This window comes from Paramisgurnus dabryanus, chromosome 15 (genome assembly GCF_030506205.2).
Source record: "Paramisgurnus dabryanus chromosome 15, PD_genome_1.1, whole genome shotgun sequence".
Lineage (NCBI taxonomy): Eukaryota > Metazoa > Chordata > Actinopteri > Cypriniformes > Cobitidae > Paramisgurnus > Paramisgurnus dabryanus.
In genome coordinates, this window is record NC_133351.1 from 33,768,779 (window position 1) to 33,788,004 (window position 19,226).

The following is a 19,226-nucleotide window of genomic DNA, read 5'->3' on the forward strand; positions in this document are numbered from 1 at the left end:
CATTAGGCATTTTTGGGCACCTCTTACACCCCAGGGGTACAACTTACACCCCATTATGATGTATGTTCTTAGAGAGCCTACCACCCTCTTCAAATGTTGTAACCGACATGTTTCTATAAAATCCTCGAGCGGAGCTATGGATCGTCAAAGTTGGGCGCAATGTTAAGTCAATGGGATTTTTCGGGTGGTTTTTTGCCCCCCTTTCAGAAATCCTGCACCCGATCGCTTATAAAAGTCATAGCACACCTCTCCTCAATAATCCGGTCGATTTGAGCCCTCTTTCATGGAACTACGTTAAACCGTGCGGGACGAGTTACGCGCCGAAAAAGTGTCCAGAAAAAGAAGAATAATAATAACTAGATAGGTACATTTCCTGAAGAAAATGTGAAGTGGTGCTTGCCGTGGCAAATTTCGAGGGACAATTTATGATTATACTCCAAGCCAAAAGTAAAACGGTCCACCCCAGTGTCTCTATGATGTTCTGATGCGGAGATATAAGGCTTTGTTTACTCTGTTGCCAGGGTACTGTATTTGGTTGCTAGGGAGAAAATTGGCATCCACCAGTGATAACACTCCAAGTCACGAGTAAAACGGTCCAACCCCCGTGTCTCTACGATTTTCTGATGCGGAGATATAAGGCTTTGTTTATTCGGTTGCTAGGGTGCTCATATTTGGTTGCTAGGGGCGTGGCTTAATACCTCTTGGCATCCACTAATGATTACCCTCTGAGTCACGAGTAAAACGGTCCAACCCCCGTGTCTCTACGATTTTCTGATGCAGAGATATAACGATTTGTTTATTCCGTTGCTAGGGTGCTCATATTTGGTTGCTATGGGCGTGGCTTAATACAACTTGGCATCCACTAGTGATTACCCTCTGAGTCATGAGTAAAACGGTCCAACCCCCGTGTCTCTACGATTTTCTGATGCGGAGATATAAGGCTTTGTTTATTCGGTTGCTAGGGTGCTCATATTTGGTTGCTAGGGGCGTGGCTTAATACCTCTTGGCATCCACTAATGATTACCCTCTGAGTCACGAGTAAAACGGTCCAACCCCCGTGTCTCTACGATTTTCTGATGCGGAGATATAACGATTTGTTTATTCCGTTGCTAGGGTGCTCATATTTGGTTGCTAGGGGCGTGGCTTGGGAGTGGCCAATGATGTGGCAAGTGATTACACTTCGAGTCACAAGTAAAACGGTCCAACCCCCGTGTCGCTACGATGTTCTGATGCCGAGATATAACTGTTTGAATTTTATGTTGCTAGGGTGCTCAAAAGTGGTTGCTAGGGGCGTGGCTTAGTAACTCTGCAAGGGTCTTGAGAGGCTGATTGGATGCCTGAGTAAAATGAGCCCACCCCCATGTCTCTGTGACACTGTGGTGCAAAGATATCCCTCTGGGCATTTTGTAATGGCAGTCTATGGGATAGGTTGCTAGGGTGCCCAAAATGGTTGCTAGGGTAACATTACAACCCCATTGCGGGGGACGTCCTGACAGAGTCTAGCACCCTCTTCAAATTTAGTAACCCACATGCTTCTACGAAATCCTCGCTCGGACCTGTGACCCGTCAAAGTTTTTGCAATGTTAAGTCTATGGGATTTTCCCCCATTGACTTTTCATTGGGCATTTTTGGGCACCTCTTACACCCCAGGGGTACAACTTACACCCCATTGTGATGTATGTTCTTACAGAGTCTACCACCCTCTTCAAATGTTGTAACCCACATGTTTCTACAAAATCCTCGAGCGGAGCTATGACTTGTCAAAGTTTGGCGTAATGTTAAGTCAATGGGATTTTTCGGGTGGTTTTTTGCCCCCCTTTCGGAAATTCTGCACCCGACCGCTTATAAAAGTCATAGCCACCATCTCCTCAAAAAAACGGTCGATTTGAGCCCTCTTTCATGGGACTACGGCAAACCGTGCGGGACGAGTTACGCGCCGAAAAAGTGTGCAGACATAAGAATAATAATAATAATAATAACTAGATAGGTACATTTCCTGAAGAAAATGTGAGTGGTGCTTGCCGTGGCAAATTTCGGGGGACAATATATGATTATACTCCAAGCCAAAAGTAAAACAATTCAACCCACATGTCTCTACGATATTCTGATGCGAAGATATAAGGCTTTGTTTATTCGGTTGCTAGGGTACTGTATTTGGTTGCTAGGGAGAAAATTGGCATCCACTAGTAATTACACTCCGAGTCACAAGTCAAACGGTCAAACCCCCGTGTCTCTACGATGTTCTGATGCGGAGATATAAGGCTTTGTTTACTCTGTTGCTAGGGTACTGTATTTGGTTGCTAGGGAAAAAATTGGCATCCACTAGTGATTACACTCCGAGATACGAGTCAAGCGGTCCAACCCCCGTGTCTCTGCGATGTTCTGATGTGGAGATAAAAGGCTTTGTTTACTCTGTTGCTAGGGTACTGTATTTGGTTGCTAGGGAGAAAATTGGCATCCACTAGTGATTACACTCCGAGTCACGAGTCAAACGGTCCAAACCCCGTGTCTCTACGATGTTCTGATGCGGAGATATAAGGGTTTGTTTACTCTGTTGCTAGGGTACTGTATTTGGTTGCTAGGGAAAAAATGGCATCCACTAGTGATTACCCTCCGAGTCATGAGTCAAACGGTCCAACCCCCGTGTTTCTACGATGTTCTGATGCGGAGATATAAGGCTTTGTTTACTCTGTTGCTAGGGTACTGTATTTGGTTGCTAAGGAAAAAAATGGCATCCACTAGTGATTACACTCTCAGTCATGAGTCAAACGGTCCAACCCCCGTGTCTCTACGATGTTCTGATGCGGAGATATAAGGCTTTGTTTACTCTGTTGCTAGGGTACTGTATTTGGTTGCTAGGGAAAAAAATGGCATCCACTAGTGATTACCCTCCGAGTCATGAGTCAGACGGTCCAAACCCCATGTCTCTACGATGTTCTGATGCGGAGATATAAGGCTTTGTTTACTCTGTTGCTAGGGTACTGTATTTGGTTGCTAGGGAAAAAAATGGCATCCACTAGTGATTACCCTCCGAGTCATGAGTCAAACGGTCCAACCCCCATGTCTCTACGATGTTCTGATGTGGAGATATAAGGCTTTGTTTACTCTGTTGCTAGGGTACTGTATTTGGTTGCTAGGGGCGTGGCTTGGGAGTGGCCAATTATGTGCCCAGTGATTACACTCCGAGTCACAAGTAAAACGGTCCAACCCCCGTGTCTCTACGATGTTCTGATGCGGAGATATAAGGCTTTGTTTACTCTGTTGCTAGGGTACTGTATTTGGTTGCTAGGGGCGTGGCTTGGGAGTGGCCAATGATGTGCCCAGTGATTACACTCCGAGTCACAAGTAAAACGGTCCAAACCCCGTGTCTCTACGATGTTCTGATGCGGAGATATAAGGCTTTGTTTATTCGGTTGCTAGGGTGCTCAAATTTGGTTGCTAGGGGCGTGGCTTGGGAGTGGCCAATGATGTGCCCAATTGTTACACCCCTAGTCACAAGTAAAACGGTCCAACCCCCGTGTCTCTACGATGTTCTGATGCCGAGATATAACTGTTTGTATTTTATGTTGCTAGGGTGCTCAAAAGTGGTTGCTAGGGGCGTGGCTTAGTAAGTCTGTAAGGATCCTGAGAGACTGATTGGATGCCTGAGTAAAATGAGCCCACCCCCATGTCTCTATGACACTGTGGTGCAAAGATATCCATCCAGGCATTTTATAATGGCAGTCTATGGTATAGGTTGCTAGGGTGCCCAAAATGGTTGCTATGGTAACCTTACACCCCATTGTGGGGGACGTCCTGACAGAGTCTTGCACCCTCTTCAAATGTAGTAACCCACATGTTTCTATGAAATCCTGGCTCGGACCTATGACCCGTCAAAATTTTTGCAATGGTAAGTCTATGGGATTTTGCCCCATTGACTTTTCATTGGGGCACTTTTGGGCACCTCTTACACCCCAGGGGTACAACTTACACCCCATTGTGATCCATGTTCTTAAAGAGCCTACCACCCTCTTCAAATGTTATAACCCACATGTTTCTACAAAATCCTCGAGCGGAGCTATGACTCGTCAAAGTTGGGCGCAATGTTAAGTCAATGGGATTTTTTGGGTGGTTTTTCGCCCCCCTTTCGGAAATCCTGCACCCGATCGCTTATAAAAGTCATAGCAGTCTTCTCCTCAATAAGCCGGTCGATTTGAGCCCTAATTTATGGGTCTACGACAAAGCGTGCGGGACGAGTTACGCGCCAAAAAAGTGTCCAGAAAAAGAAGAATAATAATAATAACTAGATAGGTACATTTCCTGAAGAAAATGTGAGTGGTGCTTGCCGTGGCAAAATTCTGGGGAACATATATGATTATACTCCAAGCCAAAAGTAAAACGATCCAACTCCTGTGTCTCTACGATGTTCTGATGCGAAGATATTAGGCTTTGTTTACTCTGTTGCTAGGGTACTGTATTTGGTTGCTAGGGAAAAAATTGGCATCCCATAGTGATTACACTCTGAGTCACGAGTCAAACGGTCCAACCCCCGTGTCTCTATGATGTTCTGATGTGGAGATATAAGGCTTTGTTTACTCTGTTGCTAGGGTACTGTATTTGGTTGCTAGGGGCGTGGCTTGGGAGTGGCCAATGATGTGCCCAGTGATTACACTCCGAGTCACAAGTAAAACGGTCCAACCCCCGTGTCTCTACGATGTTCTGATGCGGAGATATAAGGCTTTGTTTACTCTGTTGCTAGGGTACTGTATTTGGTTGCTAGGGGCGTGGCTTGGGAGTGGCCAATTATGTGCCCAGTGATTACACTCCGAGTCACAAGTAAAACGGTCCAACCCCCGTGTCTCTACGATGTTCTGATGCGGAGATATAAGGCTTTGTTTACTCTGTTGCTAGGGTACTGTATTTGGTTGCTAGGGGCGTGGCTTGGGAGTGGCCAATGATGTGCCCAGTGATTACACTCCGAGTCACAAGTAAAACGGTCCAAACCCCGTGTCTCTACGATGTTCTGATGCGGAGATATAAGGCTTTGTTTACTCTGTTGCTAGGGTACTGTATTTGGTTGCTAGGGGCGTGGCTTGGGAGTGGCCAATTATGTGCCCAGTGATTACACTCCGAGTCACAAGTAAAACGGTCCAACCCCTGTGTCTCTACGATGTTCTGATGCGGAGATATAAGGCTTTGTTTACTCTGTTGCTAGGGTACTGTATTTGGTTGCTAGGGGCGTGGCTTGGGAGTGGCCAATGATGTGCCCAGTGATTACACTCCGAGTCACAAGTAAAACGGTCCAAACCCCGTGTCTCTACGATGTTCTGATGCGGAGATATAAGGCTTTGTTTATTCGGTTGCTAGGGTGCTCAAATTTGGTTGCTAGGGGCGTGGCTTGGGAGTGGCCAATGATGTGCCCAATTGTTACACCCCTAGTCACAAGTAAAACGGTCCAACCCCCGTGTCTCTACGATGTTCTGATGCCGAGATATAACTGTTTGTATTTTATGTTGCTAGGGTGCTCAAAAGTGGTTGCTAGGGGCGTGGCTTAGTAAGTCTGTAAGAATCCTGAGAGACTGATTGGATGCCTGAGTAAAATGAGCCCACCCCCATGTCTCTATGACACTGTGGTGCAAAGATATCCATCCGGGCATTTTATAATGGCAGTCTATGGTATAGGTTGCTAGGGTGCCCAAAATGGTTGCTATGGTAACCTTACACCCCATTGTGGGGGACGTCCTGACAGAGTCTAGCACCCTCTTCAAATTTAGTAACCCACATGTTTCTATGAAATCCTGGCTCGGACCTATGACCCGTCAAAATTTTTGCAATGGTAAGTCTATGGGATTTTGCCCCATTGACTTTTCATTGGGGCACTTTTGGGCACCTCTTACACCCCAGGGGTACAACTTACACCCCATTGTGATCCATGTTCTTACAGAGCCTACACCACCCTCTTCAAATGTTGTAACCCACATGTTTCTACAAAATCCTCGAGCGGAGCTATGACTCGTCAAAGTTGGGCGCAATGTTAAGTCAATGGGATTTTTTGGGTGGTTTTTCGCCCCCCTTTCGGAAATCCTGCACCCGATCGCTTATAAAAGTCATAGCACACCTCTCCTCAATAAGCCGGTCGATTTGAGCCCTAATTTATGGGTCTACGACAAAGCGTGCGGGACGAGTTACGCGCCGAAAAAGTGTCCAGAAAAAGAAGAATAATAATAATAATAATAATAAGTATGCAAGATAGTAATAGTGATGCTTTGCATAAATGCAAGCACCACTAATAAGTATGGGGAATAATAATAGTGATGCCTTGCATAAATGCAAGCACCACTAATAATATCTTTGAGCAATAATAATAGTGATGCTTTGCATAAATGCAAGCACCACTAATAATAATAATAAGCTTAGATCGAAGAACAGTATGTTGGCTTTTGTCAAGCCAACATAACAACACGTAGACTACATAGGAATCCAAAACATTTGTTATTTTCGACGAGGTATTTGTTTAAGAGTTCAGTTTCAGCAACTAGTCAGACCATTACACAAACAGAAACCAGAAGTAAAGTTCGGACCAGACGCTTATCGCATCATCGCACGTGCGCCCGTTGAAACGGTCTATACTTCTGGCTACGTTTACATGACAACAATGTAGCACAAACAAAAAAGTTTTTAAAGAACTGCACATACACACGACAATGCTGTCAAAATGATCTGCGTTTTAGGGCCGTTCACATTATAACGATAACTAACATTAACTATATTAGCATCCACACCACCGTACAATAATGATAACTAGGGATGCACCCTATGTACTCGCTAAATTTGCCGATCTCATGAACCAATCTTTCTATTTATTTTTGTCATTCTATTTATTATGCATTCTATACATTTTGTAAACCTTGTTGGTGAAGCGTTTATAAACTTAGTATCTTGAGCAGCACAAGCACAGTCCTATAGGTTGCCATTGTTGTTTTGGTTATACTTGCGCATACCTTTAGACTGAATTAACACATGCCGTTACGATTTACACATATTTACGATTACATAGTTTACATGTAGACGAATGCATTTGTTTAAAAAACTCACACTCTGACATCTGTCTTCTAAAGCTTTCCCAGTTTGGGTTAAAAACATAAACGGCCCCTTCGTGAACGATGTTACTTTGCTATATGTTTAAGACTTACATGTTACTTCAAAGAATACTAATAAACATGCCACCATAACAATATCCAACAAAGTATTAACCTTTTGTGCGTGTTAAAAACCTTGTTTATCATTTTGATCATTTTTATACTTTACTTTGGCCAGACTGCTGCCAATTTAGTTTTGCGTGCATTTACCTCCGTAAGGACCTGAGTTTCTTCCTCCAAAATTATTTCCCTTCATGGGGCCGTAATTGGATTGCTGTCCTCCATAATTCCCAAAGTCGTTGTAATTCCCTCCTCCTCCTCCTCCACCACCACCAAAGTTACCTGAGACACAGGTAAAGATTATCAGTATATTCACCAATTCTTACCCTTCTTTTTATTTCTTTATGTAATTTCAGCATCTATGGCTATATTTATACACGTTGACCTTCACATAAATTGAGGAAGGACTTAGCATCTCCAAATCACCTAACCTGCATGTCTTTGGACTGTGACAATAAACCCACATGTACACTTAACCTAACTCAAACCATGTCATTTTAAACAGACTTAACTTTATTTCCAGTAGGTACTGTATGTATGTACCTCCAAAATTCCCTCCATCATTGTAGTTATTGTATCCTCCAAAGCCTCCTCCGCCTTGGTTACCGTATCCATGGCCTCCACCATAACCCCCCCGGCCACCTCCGTATCCAGGACCGCCTCCATAGTTACCACCTAACATCAAATCCACAAACACGTACGTCAATAAGATCAGTTCAGCAATAACCTTTACGCTGTATGACAGACTGACTGATTCTGACATGTGCTGGCACATCATTGTTTTTTCAGCTCTGCAAACGTGGACCATGTTTATCATAAACTGATATTATATGACAATACTGTTATGTCAATCGATTTGACACAAATTAACTGTCTGCCAACAAAAAGCGCTATAATTAAATAGAGTCCCCACCAAATCCATTGTATCCGTCTCCTCCGTAACCGCCGCGGCCGCCTCCATATCCTCCTGTAAACCATACAGCCGTATTCAGTGCGTTTACTGAAGGATCACTTACACTTTAGGTGTTACTGAACAAACTGTAGATGCAATCTAAACTACACAAACAGGATCAGATATACAGTATCACATGTCTTCTTACCTCTGCCAAAGTTGTCACCTCCAAAGTTTCCTCCTCTGCCCATGAAATTACCTCCACCACCACCACCACGATCTAAAAGATACCACAGAAACCCAACGACAACAAGCATTTAATCACACATGATCATGCAAACACAGCATAAGTTCAAACACTGATGTTTAAAGGTGCCAAAGAATGCACTGAAATAATCTGTTAAATTGTTCTGTAATATCTACATAGAAGGTTTGTGGCTTTATTAAATACAAAAACACTTCTGAGGTGGTTTTACATGTCAATTTACAACCTTACAATTTGCCTTTAGAATGAAATGGTCTATTATTACCTTATTTGAAAGGGTCGTGAATATTAATGTTGAGCTCTACTCTGATTGGCTGTTTCTCAAAGCAGCTCCTTAAGTAGCTCTGTGTGTGTAAACAGATCTTATGTTTGATTATACTGGAATAATCAATTGTTTGGAGATTGTTAATGGACGTTTCTGAGTGGTAAGTTTGTGTTTTTTTTTTCAGTATGGACCTGCAAAACTTAACTGTAACGTCAATAGTTAAACTTTAGCCTAAACGCTAGCATAACTAGCATATAGCGCTAAATCGGCAACAGTCACAATTTTGTTTTTAGCATTGTAACAACATTGTTCTTAATTTAATGTTGGGGTGTACATCTCGACCGTAAAGTCACAGTCGGTGTTATGTTGAGATTGGTCATACATTCTACAGCACCTTTAAACTGTTCAAAATGTAAAAAGCAATGCTTACATCTCTGATTAGAGACAGACTGCATCTCTTGCTTTGGAAGAGCTTTTCTTACTTCACAGTTATGCGAGTTGATTGTGTGATATTTTTGTGCTGGAAAAAAAATCACATGAATTAAAACAGAACTGCTTCTTATTTTAAGATGTACAACACCAGGCAAATGTCATACATCTGATCATCTAGAAATGTAACAGTACATCAAACCAACACAGTGCAAACAAGCTATTGACCAAACCTTTTATGGTTTCCTTCACTTACCTACTTTTCTTTTAGTATTTATTGTAAACGGCTAACCACAAATAAAATCAATTCCTGATATTTTTCACCCATTAGGCCCTGTGTCAACCAAAGCATTTAAACGTGACTGAAAACGTCTCGGTTACGGATGTAACCCTCGTTCCCTGAAGGAGGGAACGGAGACGTCACGTCGTGACCGACGAATTGGGAACTCGCTTAGAGAGACCAATCTGCTTCGAATACTACTAAAACGCCAATGAACTTGGCATTGAGATATTTGCATAATGCTGGCGCCGCCCCGCCAGGTGCGTATATAAGCAGCAGGTGCAAATAGGGAAATTAGCTTCTTATTCGCTGAGAAAGCCGGAAAGTGTGACCGGCCGTAACAGCAGGTGGCAGCACCTGTGGCGACGGGACGTGACGTCTCCGTTCCCTCCTTCAGGGAACGAGGGTTACATCCGTAACCGAGACGTTCCCTTTCAGTCGGTCACTACGACGTCACGTCGTGACCGACGAATTGGGAATCCCTATCAAAACGCCACTAGGGGCTGACCTCTTCCAGTGTCTGCGTAAAGCCCTCCGGTTCCACTTAAGGATAAGGAGAATTAGGTTTTAAGGCAGAAGGCCGGGCACTAGATGTTCCTTTAACCCCACAGAAGTGCCAGCGACTGGGAAGCGCCCTACCTGAGCGGGATAGGAACGCTGCGGAAGCCACCGCCCCTCTTAAGGGCTAATGGTGGGCGAAAGTCAACCGTAGTTGAGGTAAAATGACAGCCGTGGCTGTGTAAGCAAAGCAGTGCTCTGCTAAGGGAAACGTGGGCTAGTAGGATTAACCCCACGGAAAAATACTCACAAAGGAACCCGGTGGGACACAATGTGGAGCCCGAGCCAACACGTAGGTTCGCGAGGATGCAGCTAGTGAAGGCTGACAGCCAATGCTCCGCAACAAAGGCTGCCAAGGCAGCGGAGGAAGAGCAATTCAACCCATTACGCATTTTTGCTCTGAAGGCCTTCCATACTGACACAGTTATGAAGCATCAGTTGGAGGCTGCAAGCCGACCTGCGAGTCTGCTCTCCGTGCCCTCCCTGGTGAGGAAAGAACACGAGAGGATACAGGCTCGATACGAACACTGTAAAATCTAATGAACGTATTAGGTGTCGCCCAACCAGCAGCTCTACAGATGTCTGTTAGCGAGGAACCACGAGCTAGAGCCCAAGATGAGGCAACGCTCCGTGTGGAGTGCGCTCTCAAATTAAAGGGGCAAGGAATGCCCTGAAGATTATAAGCCAGGGCGATAGTATCAACTATCCAATGAGACATCCTCTGCTTAGTGACAGCTTTCCCTTTCTGCTGGCCACCATAACAAACAAAGAGCTGGTCTGAGGTCCGGAGGCTTTGCGTGCGAACCACGTAGAGTCGCAGTGCGCGTACGGGGCACAACAAAGCCACGGTTGGGTCTGCGTCCTCCGGAGGCAGCGCTTGCAAGCTCACCACTTGATCTCTGAAAGGAGTAGTGGGAACTTTGGGCACGTAACCTGGTCTGGGCCTCAATGTTACACTTGAGGCAGCAGGACCAAACTGAAGGCACGAGTCGTCAACAGAGAATGCATGTAAATCCCCTACTCTCTTCACTGAGGCCAATGCTAGCAGGGTCAGAGCTTTCATTGATAAAAGCTTCAGACTCACAGACTGCAAAGGCTCGAACGGGGGGGCCTGCAGGGCTTTCAGCACCATGGACAGGTCCCAGGGAGGAATAGAAGGAGGGCGCGAGGGGTTTAGCCTACGAGCGCCTCTTAGAAATCTAACAACCAAATCATGCTGGCCAACTGTTCTGCCGTTAATAAGTGAGTGATGAGCAGAAATAGCGGCGATATCAACTTTAATGGTGGAGGGTGACAGCCTACCGTCTAACCTATGTTGAAGATATAAAAGCACGGTGTTAATAGGGCATTCTCTGGGGTCCTCGCGTTGCGAAGAGCACCAGGTGACGAAAAGGTTCCATTTAAACGCGTAAGCCCGTCTCGTAGACGGAGCTCGTGCCGCGTTGATTGTGTTAGATACCGCTTGCGGTAAATCACTTAAACCTTGCGCGCGCTCAACGACCATACATGGAGATCCCACGGGTCGGGGCGCGAGTGCCAATGTGCCCCTTCCTAAGAAAGAAAGTCCTTCCTCAGGGGAATCCGCCAGGGAGGGCTGTCGCGAGGAGCATTAAATATGAAAAACCAATTCCCAGTCGTCCAGTACGGACGATTAATAAAGGCTCTCCTCGTCCTGCCTGACTCTGCACAGTGTCTGTGCGATTAAGCTCACTGGAAGGAATGCGTATTTGCGCATCCCCCGAGGCCAGCTGTGTGCCAACGCATCCACGCCGAGGCTGCCCTCGGTTAGTGAATAAAATAGGCGACAGTGGGTATCGTCCGGCGACGCAAACAGATCTATCTACGCACAACCGAACTTCTTCCAAATTAGCTGGACCGTCTGGGGGTGGAGTCGCCATTCGCCGGGGCGCGCAGCTCGAGAAGCGCGTCCGCTGCTGTATTGAGCGAGCCCGGAATGTGAATGGCACGAAGGGACCTCAGATGCTTCTGACTCCAAAGGAGGAGATGACGAGCGAGATGCGACAGGTGACGAGAGCGCAAAACCGCCTTAACGGTAAATAACGCAACAGTCGCAATGTTATTGGTGTCGGCTAATACATCCTTCCCTCGCATCTCCAAAGCGGAGCGTACAAGTCCCAGATATACAGCGCACCGCTCGCGGCAGTTGGGGTGCTATGCACACCCCTGAGACTGCAAGCCCGTCATACGTGGCGATCATCCCGTGCTAAGGGCATACATGCTACAGAATGCCAGGAGACCTTTCAGGGGCGCATTGTCTATCGGCAATGCCGGGTCTACCACGGGGAAGTTGGAATGACACGCAGGTGTAATGTTTACACGGTGTATGCCGGTGCGCCACGCTCTCCTCGAGACTCGATCGTAAGCCAACGCTGAAGCGGTCTCATATGAAGCAGCTCGGGCGGTGTCACAACCGCAGCATGCTGTCATATGTCCAGGAGTTTCTGAAATTGTTTCAGAGGGACCGCGTACTTCCCTCGAATTAAACCGAGGCAAGTCAGAACTGACTGGTTGCGCGCTCTTGTAAAACACGCCCTTTAGTCGATCGAGTCTAGTTTCCATACTGAGAAAAAGGATCCTCTGCACGGGGCAAAGTACTCTTTCCCAGTCGACCTGAAGACATAGACGAGCGAGATGCCGAAGCATTAACTCTGTGTTCGCGCACGTCTGCCAAGAACGGGCTATTATAAGTCGACGTACATAAAGCAGAATGCGAACAACCCTCTCTCTGATATTTCAAGCCGTGACTAGCATATGGAGACACGGAGAGAGAGAGACAGCTCGAATGATGTACTTAGTATTAATATGCCCACCCCACGACGCAGAGCGAAAAACGGTCTAAAGCGAGGGGAGATGGACACATAAAGTACACGTCTTACAGGTCTAAGGCTGCAAACGATCTGAATATTGAAATACGAGCCTCGGCGTTATCGTCCAAAAGAACCCCTTTGTAGAGCCGGTGCGTAAATCAAATCGATCGTAACCCGCCGCGTATTTTGGGTACTATGAGATAAAGGCTGGAAAACCCTATCATCATCATCATCTCGGTAAGAGGGACCGGCTCGAACATCCTTCGCCAACAGGATATCGACTTTTGCACGCAGTACATGTGCATCGGACTCTTTCACTACAGTGAAACGAAAGCCCGAAATTTTGGGGTATGCCGGATTCGTGACCGAGGCGGATCGTGCGTAAAACCCAACGAAACGGGCTGGGAACTGAAGCCAAGCACCCAGGCACCGTACGAGGAGAAATAACGACACTACCGAAGTACCCGCGGTGGGGCAGCGAAGCGAGACAGGTGGGACTGCCGGTGCGTCTGCTGTGACAGCATAAGCATCTACAGTATGTGTGTGTGACACTGACCTGAGCCCGCTGAGGGTGACGGTCGTCTGGTCTCCTCAGCGGAGAGCACAGACTCCGAAGAGGGTGCTGGTGGTCCCGTCTCCTCAGCGGAGAGCTGGAACTCCTCAGGACACCCGCTGGCGATAGAGGAGAGGGAGGAAGAGCACGTAAATGCCCGCTCACATCTCTCTCGATCCTCTGGAGACCTGGAGAAGGAATAGGAATGCACTCTTTTTGTGGTTTTGTGGGTGCCGGCTGAGAAGCCGGCGGAACAGAACAAAACGAAACCAAAGATTCTCCACCCGGCCCTCTACCGGTGGAGGGAGCGATGCCATCACCGTCTCCCGTAGAGTGATCCCATCCGTATCCAGGTCGCCCGTCTCAGGGCCGCTTCGATTTCCGTTTACCACGGGAAGCGGGTGGGGCGGGCGGGGCGGGCTGCCGACGGCTGTTCCCCCTCCGTGGCCTGGAAGATGTTCTAGTGGGGGGGGTGGAGGCAGCCGCCGCAGGGCGCCCTCGGCGAGGAGCAGACGGGGCCGCCGGCGCTGGAGGGCGAGATGCAGGTCGCTTGCGCCGGGGCATGATCTGAGCGATCGCCTCCGTCTGCTTCTGGGCGGCGGAGAACTGCTGGGCAAAAGACTCCACCGACTCACCGAAGAGACCAGCCTGGGACACGGGAGCGTCTAAGAACTTGTTCTTCTCCGCATCCGACATGTCCGCCAGACATAGCCATAAGTGGCGTTCCTGGACCACCATCGTGGACATGGCACGACCAATCGCCTGCGCTGTCACCTTCGTAGCGCGAAGAGCCAGATCAGTGGCAGCCCGGAGCTCCGAAAGGACAGGCGAGTCGTGTCCTCCCTCGTGCAGATCCCTCAAGGCCTTAGCTTGATGAACCTGCAGCAACGCCATTGCGTGCAGGGCTGAAGCCGCCTCTCCACATGCCTGGTGGGCAGCGCCCGTTAAACCGGAGGACTGTCTGCAGGCACGAGAGGGGAGGGTTGGGCGGTCCTTCCAAGAGGGAGCGTGTGCCGGACACAGTTGCATCGCGACAGCACGCTCCACGGGAGGGATCCCCGAATAACCCTTAGCGGCTCCGCTGGTGAGGGAGGTGAGGGGGGAGGGCTGAAACGGCCGTAATCTCGTGGAAAACGGCGACTTCCAGGTTCTAGTCAGCTCCTCGTGCACCTCGGGGAAGAAAGGCACCGGTGGAGAGGGTTGTGAAACCCGGGCAGCTCCAAAGAACCAATCATCCAGGCGGGACGGTTCGGGCTGAGGGGGGGAACCCACTCTAACCCTACGGTCTCCGCCGCTCGAGCGAGCACGGCCACCATCTCTGGATCGAACTCCGGCGTCCCAACCCGACCAGAGGGAGGAAGGGCGTCGGGGTCCACGTCAGGGGGAGGAGGCCCACCCTCGGATGCTGCGGCGTCGGTGGACCCGGAGGGCGGCACGATGGATTCTAGAGACATCGTAGAACACGACGCTGAAGTCTCCATCGGCACATCAACCGGCTGTGGATGAGGAGGCTGGGAGCCTGAGGACGAATCCCCCGCTCGGCTCAGCACAGTGATGCGCAGGTCGTCCTTTGAGAGCTTCACAGCCGCACCGTGGCGGCGTTCAGCACTCGCATGACGAGGGTTGCGCTTTTCCCGGAGGAAAGACAACCGTCTGCGCAAATCCACAAGGGACATGCTCTCGCAGTGAGAACACTTACCCCCAGCGAACGCTGCCTCTGCGTGCTCGATGCCCAAACACGAAAGACAACGCTCGTGACCGTCCTTCGGACCCATGTATTTGCCGCACCCAAGATCGCACGGACGAAAAGCCATCCTGAAAAGGACGCTGATGTCCGGATATACGAGAGAGTGGCTGCCTTTAACAAGGCACAAAGCTCTCTCGTATCACTCTTTTAGGGAAATTCACTCAGATGCTTAGTTGATGAGCGCACAGGGAAAGGCAACGCACACACTAAACTCAAAAACAACAAACAGATGTAGAGCCGTGGAATAAGCGAAGCGTCCGCTGTGGTACTGCTAGTACAACCAACTTCAGCAATCAGATCCCAACAGAGTAGAGTAGCTTCTCAGTAGCAGATACTGCAGGCTTTCGAAGCGAATAAAAGCTAATTTCCCTATTTGCACCTGCTGCTTATATACGCACCTGGCGGGGCGGCGCCAGCATTATGCAAATATCTCAATGCCAAGTTCATTGGCGTTTTAGTAGTATTCGAAGCAGATTGGTCTCTCTAAGCGAGTTCCCAATTCGTCGGTCACGACGTGACGTCGTAGTGACCGACTGAAAGGGAACTACAGTTCTCAACGGATCGGCACAACAACCCAGACGGGACCTGCGGGTTTGGGCCAAAAATATAAGCAATTGACTCGGGTCAGCTTAATCTTTTCCGCTCAGAAAAAAAATTCTTAATTATCGCTGCTGTTCACCGTAAAGAAAGTTTGGCTGCTGCGTGCAACGTGCATCATGGAGAGAGGCGGGGCAGACCTGACGCCCCTGCGTGCACGCCTGTAGCCTGGAGAAGAAGATGAAGTTGGTGAAAAGTAAACATAGCATTGGTGAATTCACCGTCGCTACTACAGGAGAAGTGGCCGGTAGCTGGGTAACTTAAAGTGCATTACAAGGTATACTTTTTTATCAGAATGTGTGTTCCCTAGGTTCAAACCAATGACCTTTTGTGCTGCAAACGCAATGCTCTACCACTGAGCTATTCAGGAGCACTATGATTCATCTGATTTGTTCAAAGATACTTAATATTAATAAGATGTTTCACTGGTATTGATATGAATGGGTTCCTGTATAGCTCAGTGGTAAAGTATTGCATTAGCAGCACAAAAGGTCATGGATTACGAACATGCGTACCTTGTAATGCACTGAAAGTCGCTTTGCATAAAAGCATCTGCCAAATGCATAAATGTAAATAAATGGGGGAGATCACAAGGGTCAGTATGGCCGCTTAAGTTCCACTTTCCAGTAAAAAGAGCCAATCATTAACCGTTAAAGAACATGCACAGTATTGAACAAGTCTTGCTTCAGCAAAACCTGAAGGTATTGCAAATAAGGCGCAGCGACTTCCTTAAAAAGGCTTTAGTTTTGTTTACCAGTCGTTGGACGATGCACTGGTTGGTTGATGTGATATCTGTCCCACCCCTCCTCAACTGTGATTGACCAACTGAGTGAAAAGTGACATTGACAAGATGAGCATTTCATCCAAAGCAAAGAAAAAAATTTTTTAACTCTCGGTGCTCAGTGTTGCAAACAAAAACCACAAACTGCTGGTGTTTTTTAAAAGTGCAGCGCTTCAAACAATTAAAGAGCTCAGACGCAAAACTGTCTGACGCACTTTTCTTTTTATTAGAGTCTTAATGGATTCTGCCAAAAAAATCTGTATTTCTGAATGGCTCCGAGGCCGGTATTTAAGCAAAGTATTTGAAGAACATGTAATACGTGTCGAGAGCATTCGGTTAATATCATTATCTCATTTTTGGCGAAGGTGGGGTTTAGCGGCTTTTTCATCCGAGCGCCTCAATTGAAAACAAAAGCAAGAGAAATGCTCCGGTGGACACAGGGCCTCGTCTGAAGGGTGAAATTTATTTAAATGTATATCTGTTTTGACTCACCAACAATTTTGTCTACAGTATCGTGATCATCAAAAGTTACGAAACAGAATCCTCTCTTTTTCCCTGTCGAACGCTCCTCCATTATATCAACACAATCGATCTTTCCATAGCGCTCAAAGTAATCTCTGATATGATACTCGTCTGTGTCCTCCTTTATTCCACCGACAAATATCTTCTTCACTGTTATATGGGCTCCTGGTTTATTAGAGTCCTGGATAAATAAATAATTGAATTTACCTTAAATCATCTTGGATACGGTTCACTTAATGTGACAAACACATGTAGTATCTCTGGAACAATAAGAAACAGTATGTGTAACTCTAGAAAAGTCTCTGTGACTGCTTAAAGTTTCACGTGAATCACAGGTTTCGTGAGTGAATGTAAACGGACCTCTCTGGAAACCGCCCGCTTTGGCTCAACCACACGGCCGTCCACTTTGTGTGGCCGCGCTGCCATCGCCGCATCCACTTCTGCTACACAGGAATACGTTACGAAACCGAAACCGCGTGAGCGTTTGTTACCTGGATCTCTCATTACCTGAGAAAAGAGACATTGATGACATCATCTGTAAGTTTACATTATTCTTTGCAGTACCGTGGGGTTCAGTTTTGCTACCAGGTGGTACTAAATTATGCTTACAGGAAATACTATGCCATTACCATGACACAGCATCTAAAAACACACAACAATTGTACTTTTTGAGGTTTTGATGAATGTATGCTAGCGTTTGGTTTCTGATACAGACACATAAAGTAGGCATGAATAGGGATTATACATCACACTCACCACACAGTCTGTGAGTTTGCCCCATTGCTCAAAGTGAGTTCGTAAACTGTCCTCTGTTGTCTCAAAACTGAGACCACCGATAAACAGCTTCCTGAGCTGCTCTGGCTCCTTACTGTTACGACCCTGAACAAAATCAAACACAGACATTACATCAGACATCCATCCATCTACAGAAAACCTATAGTATTTTAAAAATCAACCTTTCAATGTTAAACTATTATTATGAAATATGCATGTGTTACAAAATGCCCTTAAGTTATTAAAATCAATCCTAAATCTAAAAAAAGCATCTTCATTCTAAGAAGAGTGTGTTGCGCAAGAAATTCATATTTCGGGAATGGCTTGCGTCATGAATATTAATAAGACTGCGTGACTTTAGTCCAGTCCTGTCGAATCGGCTTGCCTCGTATACATTAGTTTACTTAACGTGATTGGACGCTCCAGAAAATTATATAATTACCTACGCACAATATAATTAATATTAAGCCCACGCCATGGTAAAGTTTGTCATTTAACCGCCAGCGCAATGGCCATCGAATAAGATCGGTCTCAATCAAATATTAGCCACATAATAAATTAGATGATAACACATATGTGCTGGTTAAGGAGAAATATGCTGGTAATAAAACCGACGCCCGTCTAGAATATTCCATGCCGACACATTCACGCGCCATTTTAGATGTCGGCGTTTCCTCCTCCATATTGTTAACGTTGGGATAATACTACGAACACTGTATATTAATCAGTACTTTATAACAACCCCTTACAAAACAACCGGCTGGATTTTGCATGCACGTATGTCGTAAGTTAAAATCCAGCCGGTCACAGGAACGTGCTGCGTCGCCATGTCTCACTCACAACAAGCATGCATTAAGCAGTACAGCAGATTGTTTGATATTTCGCGTGGAATAAAAATAATTCCCTATAAATATTGTTAACATACTTAATGCAGAACCCGTGCAATTTTAGTGATATTAATGCGTATTACCTCCATGCTGCAGCTCTGCAGAGAGTTTGCACGCCCTCGCTTCGAGTCTACGCGCGCCGTACATGTCACACATCGGCCAGAGGAGGCGCTGCAGAATCTGCTTTTATTATTTAATTAACATACTTGACAATAAATGGCATGCTTTTATCATTACTATTATATTTATTGTTGTGGTGTATGTTTATTCATTAAATTCTATACATTTCTTACACTTTTTATAAAACAGAATAAATCCTGACTGTAAGTAACTGATTGTGAATGAGGATCATATATGTTTTTAGTGGGTACGTTTTTTTTTGGCAGACTCACTTGTCCTTGGCTAAAAAAACCCAGAATGAATAAAGATGCATGAAGGCAAAACATAAGCACAGTATTTTAGTCTGCTACTTCAAAAGTTTTGTACTTTGCTTGCAAAAATGCCAGAACATCTATATGAACAAAACTTACATTTGACAATTTACTGAGCAATTGGTCTCAAAAATGAAAAAGTTTATCTGATCTTGATGATAACATAAGCTCTCTATAATTGAGATGATGCAACTTTTAGATCTTCAGTTAAATTACAGATGCTAACAATAGGCTGTAGT

General features: G+C 46.3%; 1 protein-coding gene across 2 annotated transcripts in view; it reads right to left on the reverse strand.

Annotated features, from left to right (window-relative positions):
* hnrnpa3 (heterogeneous nuclear ribonucleoprotein A3) overlaps positions 1–18,722 on the reverse strand; it is a 29,149-nt gene extending 10,427 nt beyond the window's left edge. For both annotated transcript variants that reach the window (XM_065293197.2, XM_065293196.1), the window contains exons 1-9: positions 18,640–18,722; positions 17,652–17,774; positions 17,256–17,402; positions 16,866–17,076; positions 9,031–9,120; positions 8,279–8,350; positions 8,092–8,145; positions 7,722–7,853; positions 7,329–7,460 (exon numbers count right to left, since the gene is read on the reverse strand). In XM_065293197.2, coding sequence (XP_065149269.1) covers positions 7,329–7,460; positions 7,722–7,853; positions 8,092–8,145; positions 8,279–8,350; positions 9,031–9,120; positions 16,866–17,076; positions 17,256–17,402; positions 17,652–17,774; positions 18,640–18,645 — 967 coding nt within the window. In that variant the 5' untranslated portion in view covers positions 18,646–18,722. The remainder of the gene's footprint in view (positions 1–7,328; positions 7,461–7,721; positions 7,854–8,091; positions 8,146–8,278; positions 8,351–9,030; positions 9,121–16,865; positions 17,077–17,255; positions 17,403–17,651; positions 17,775–18,639) is intronic.
* Positions 18,723–19,226: the final 504 nt, after the last annotated feature.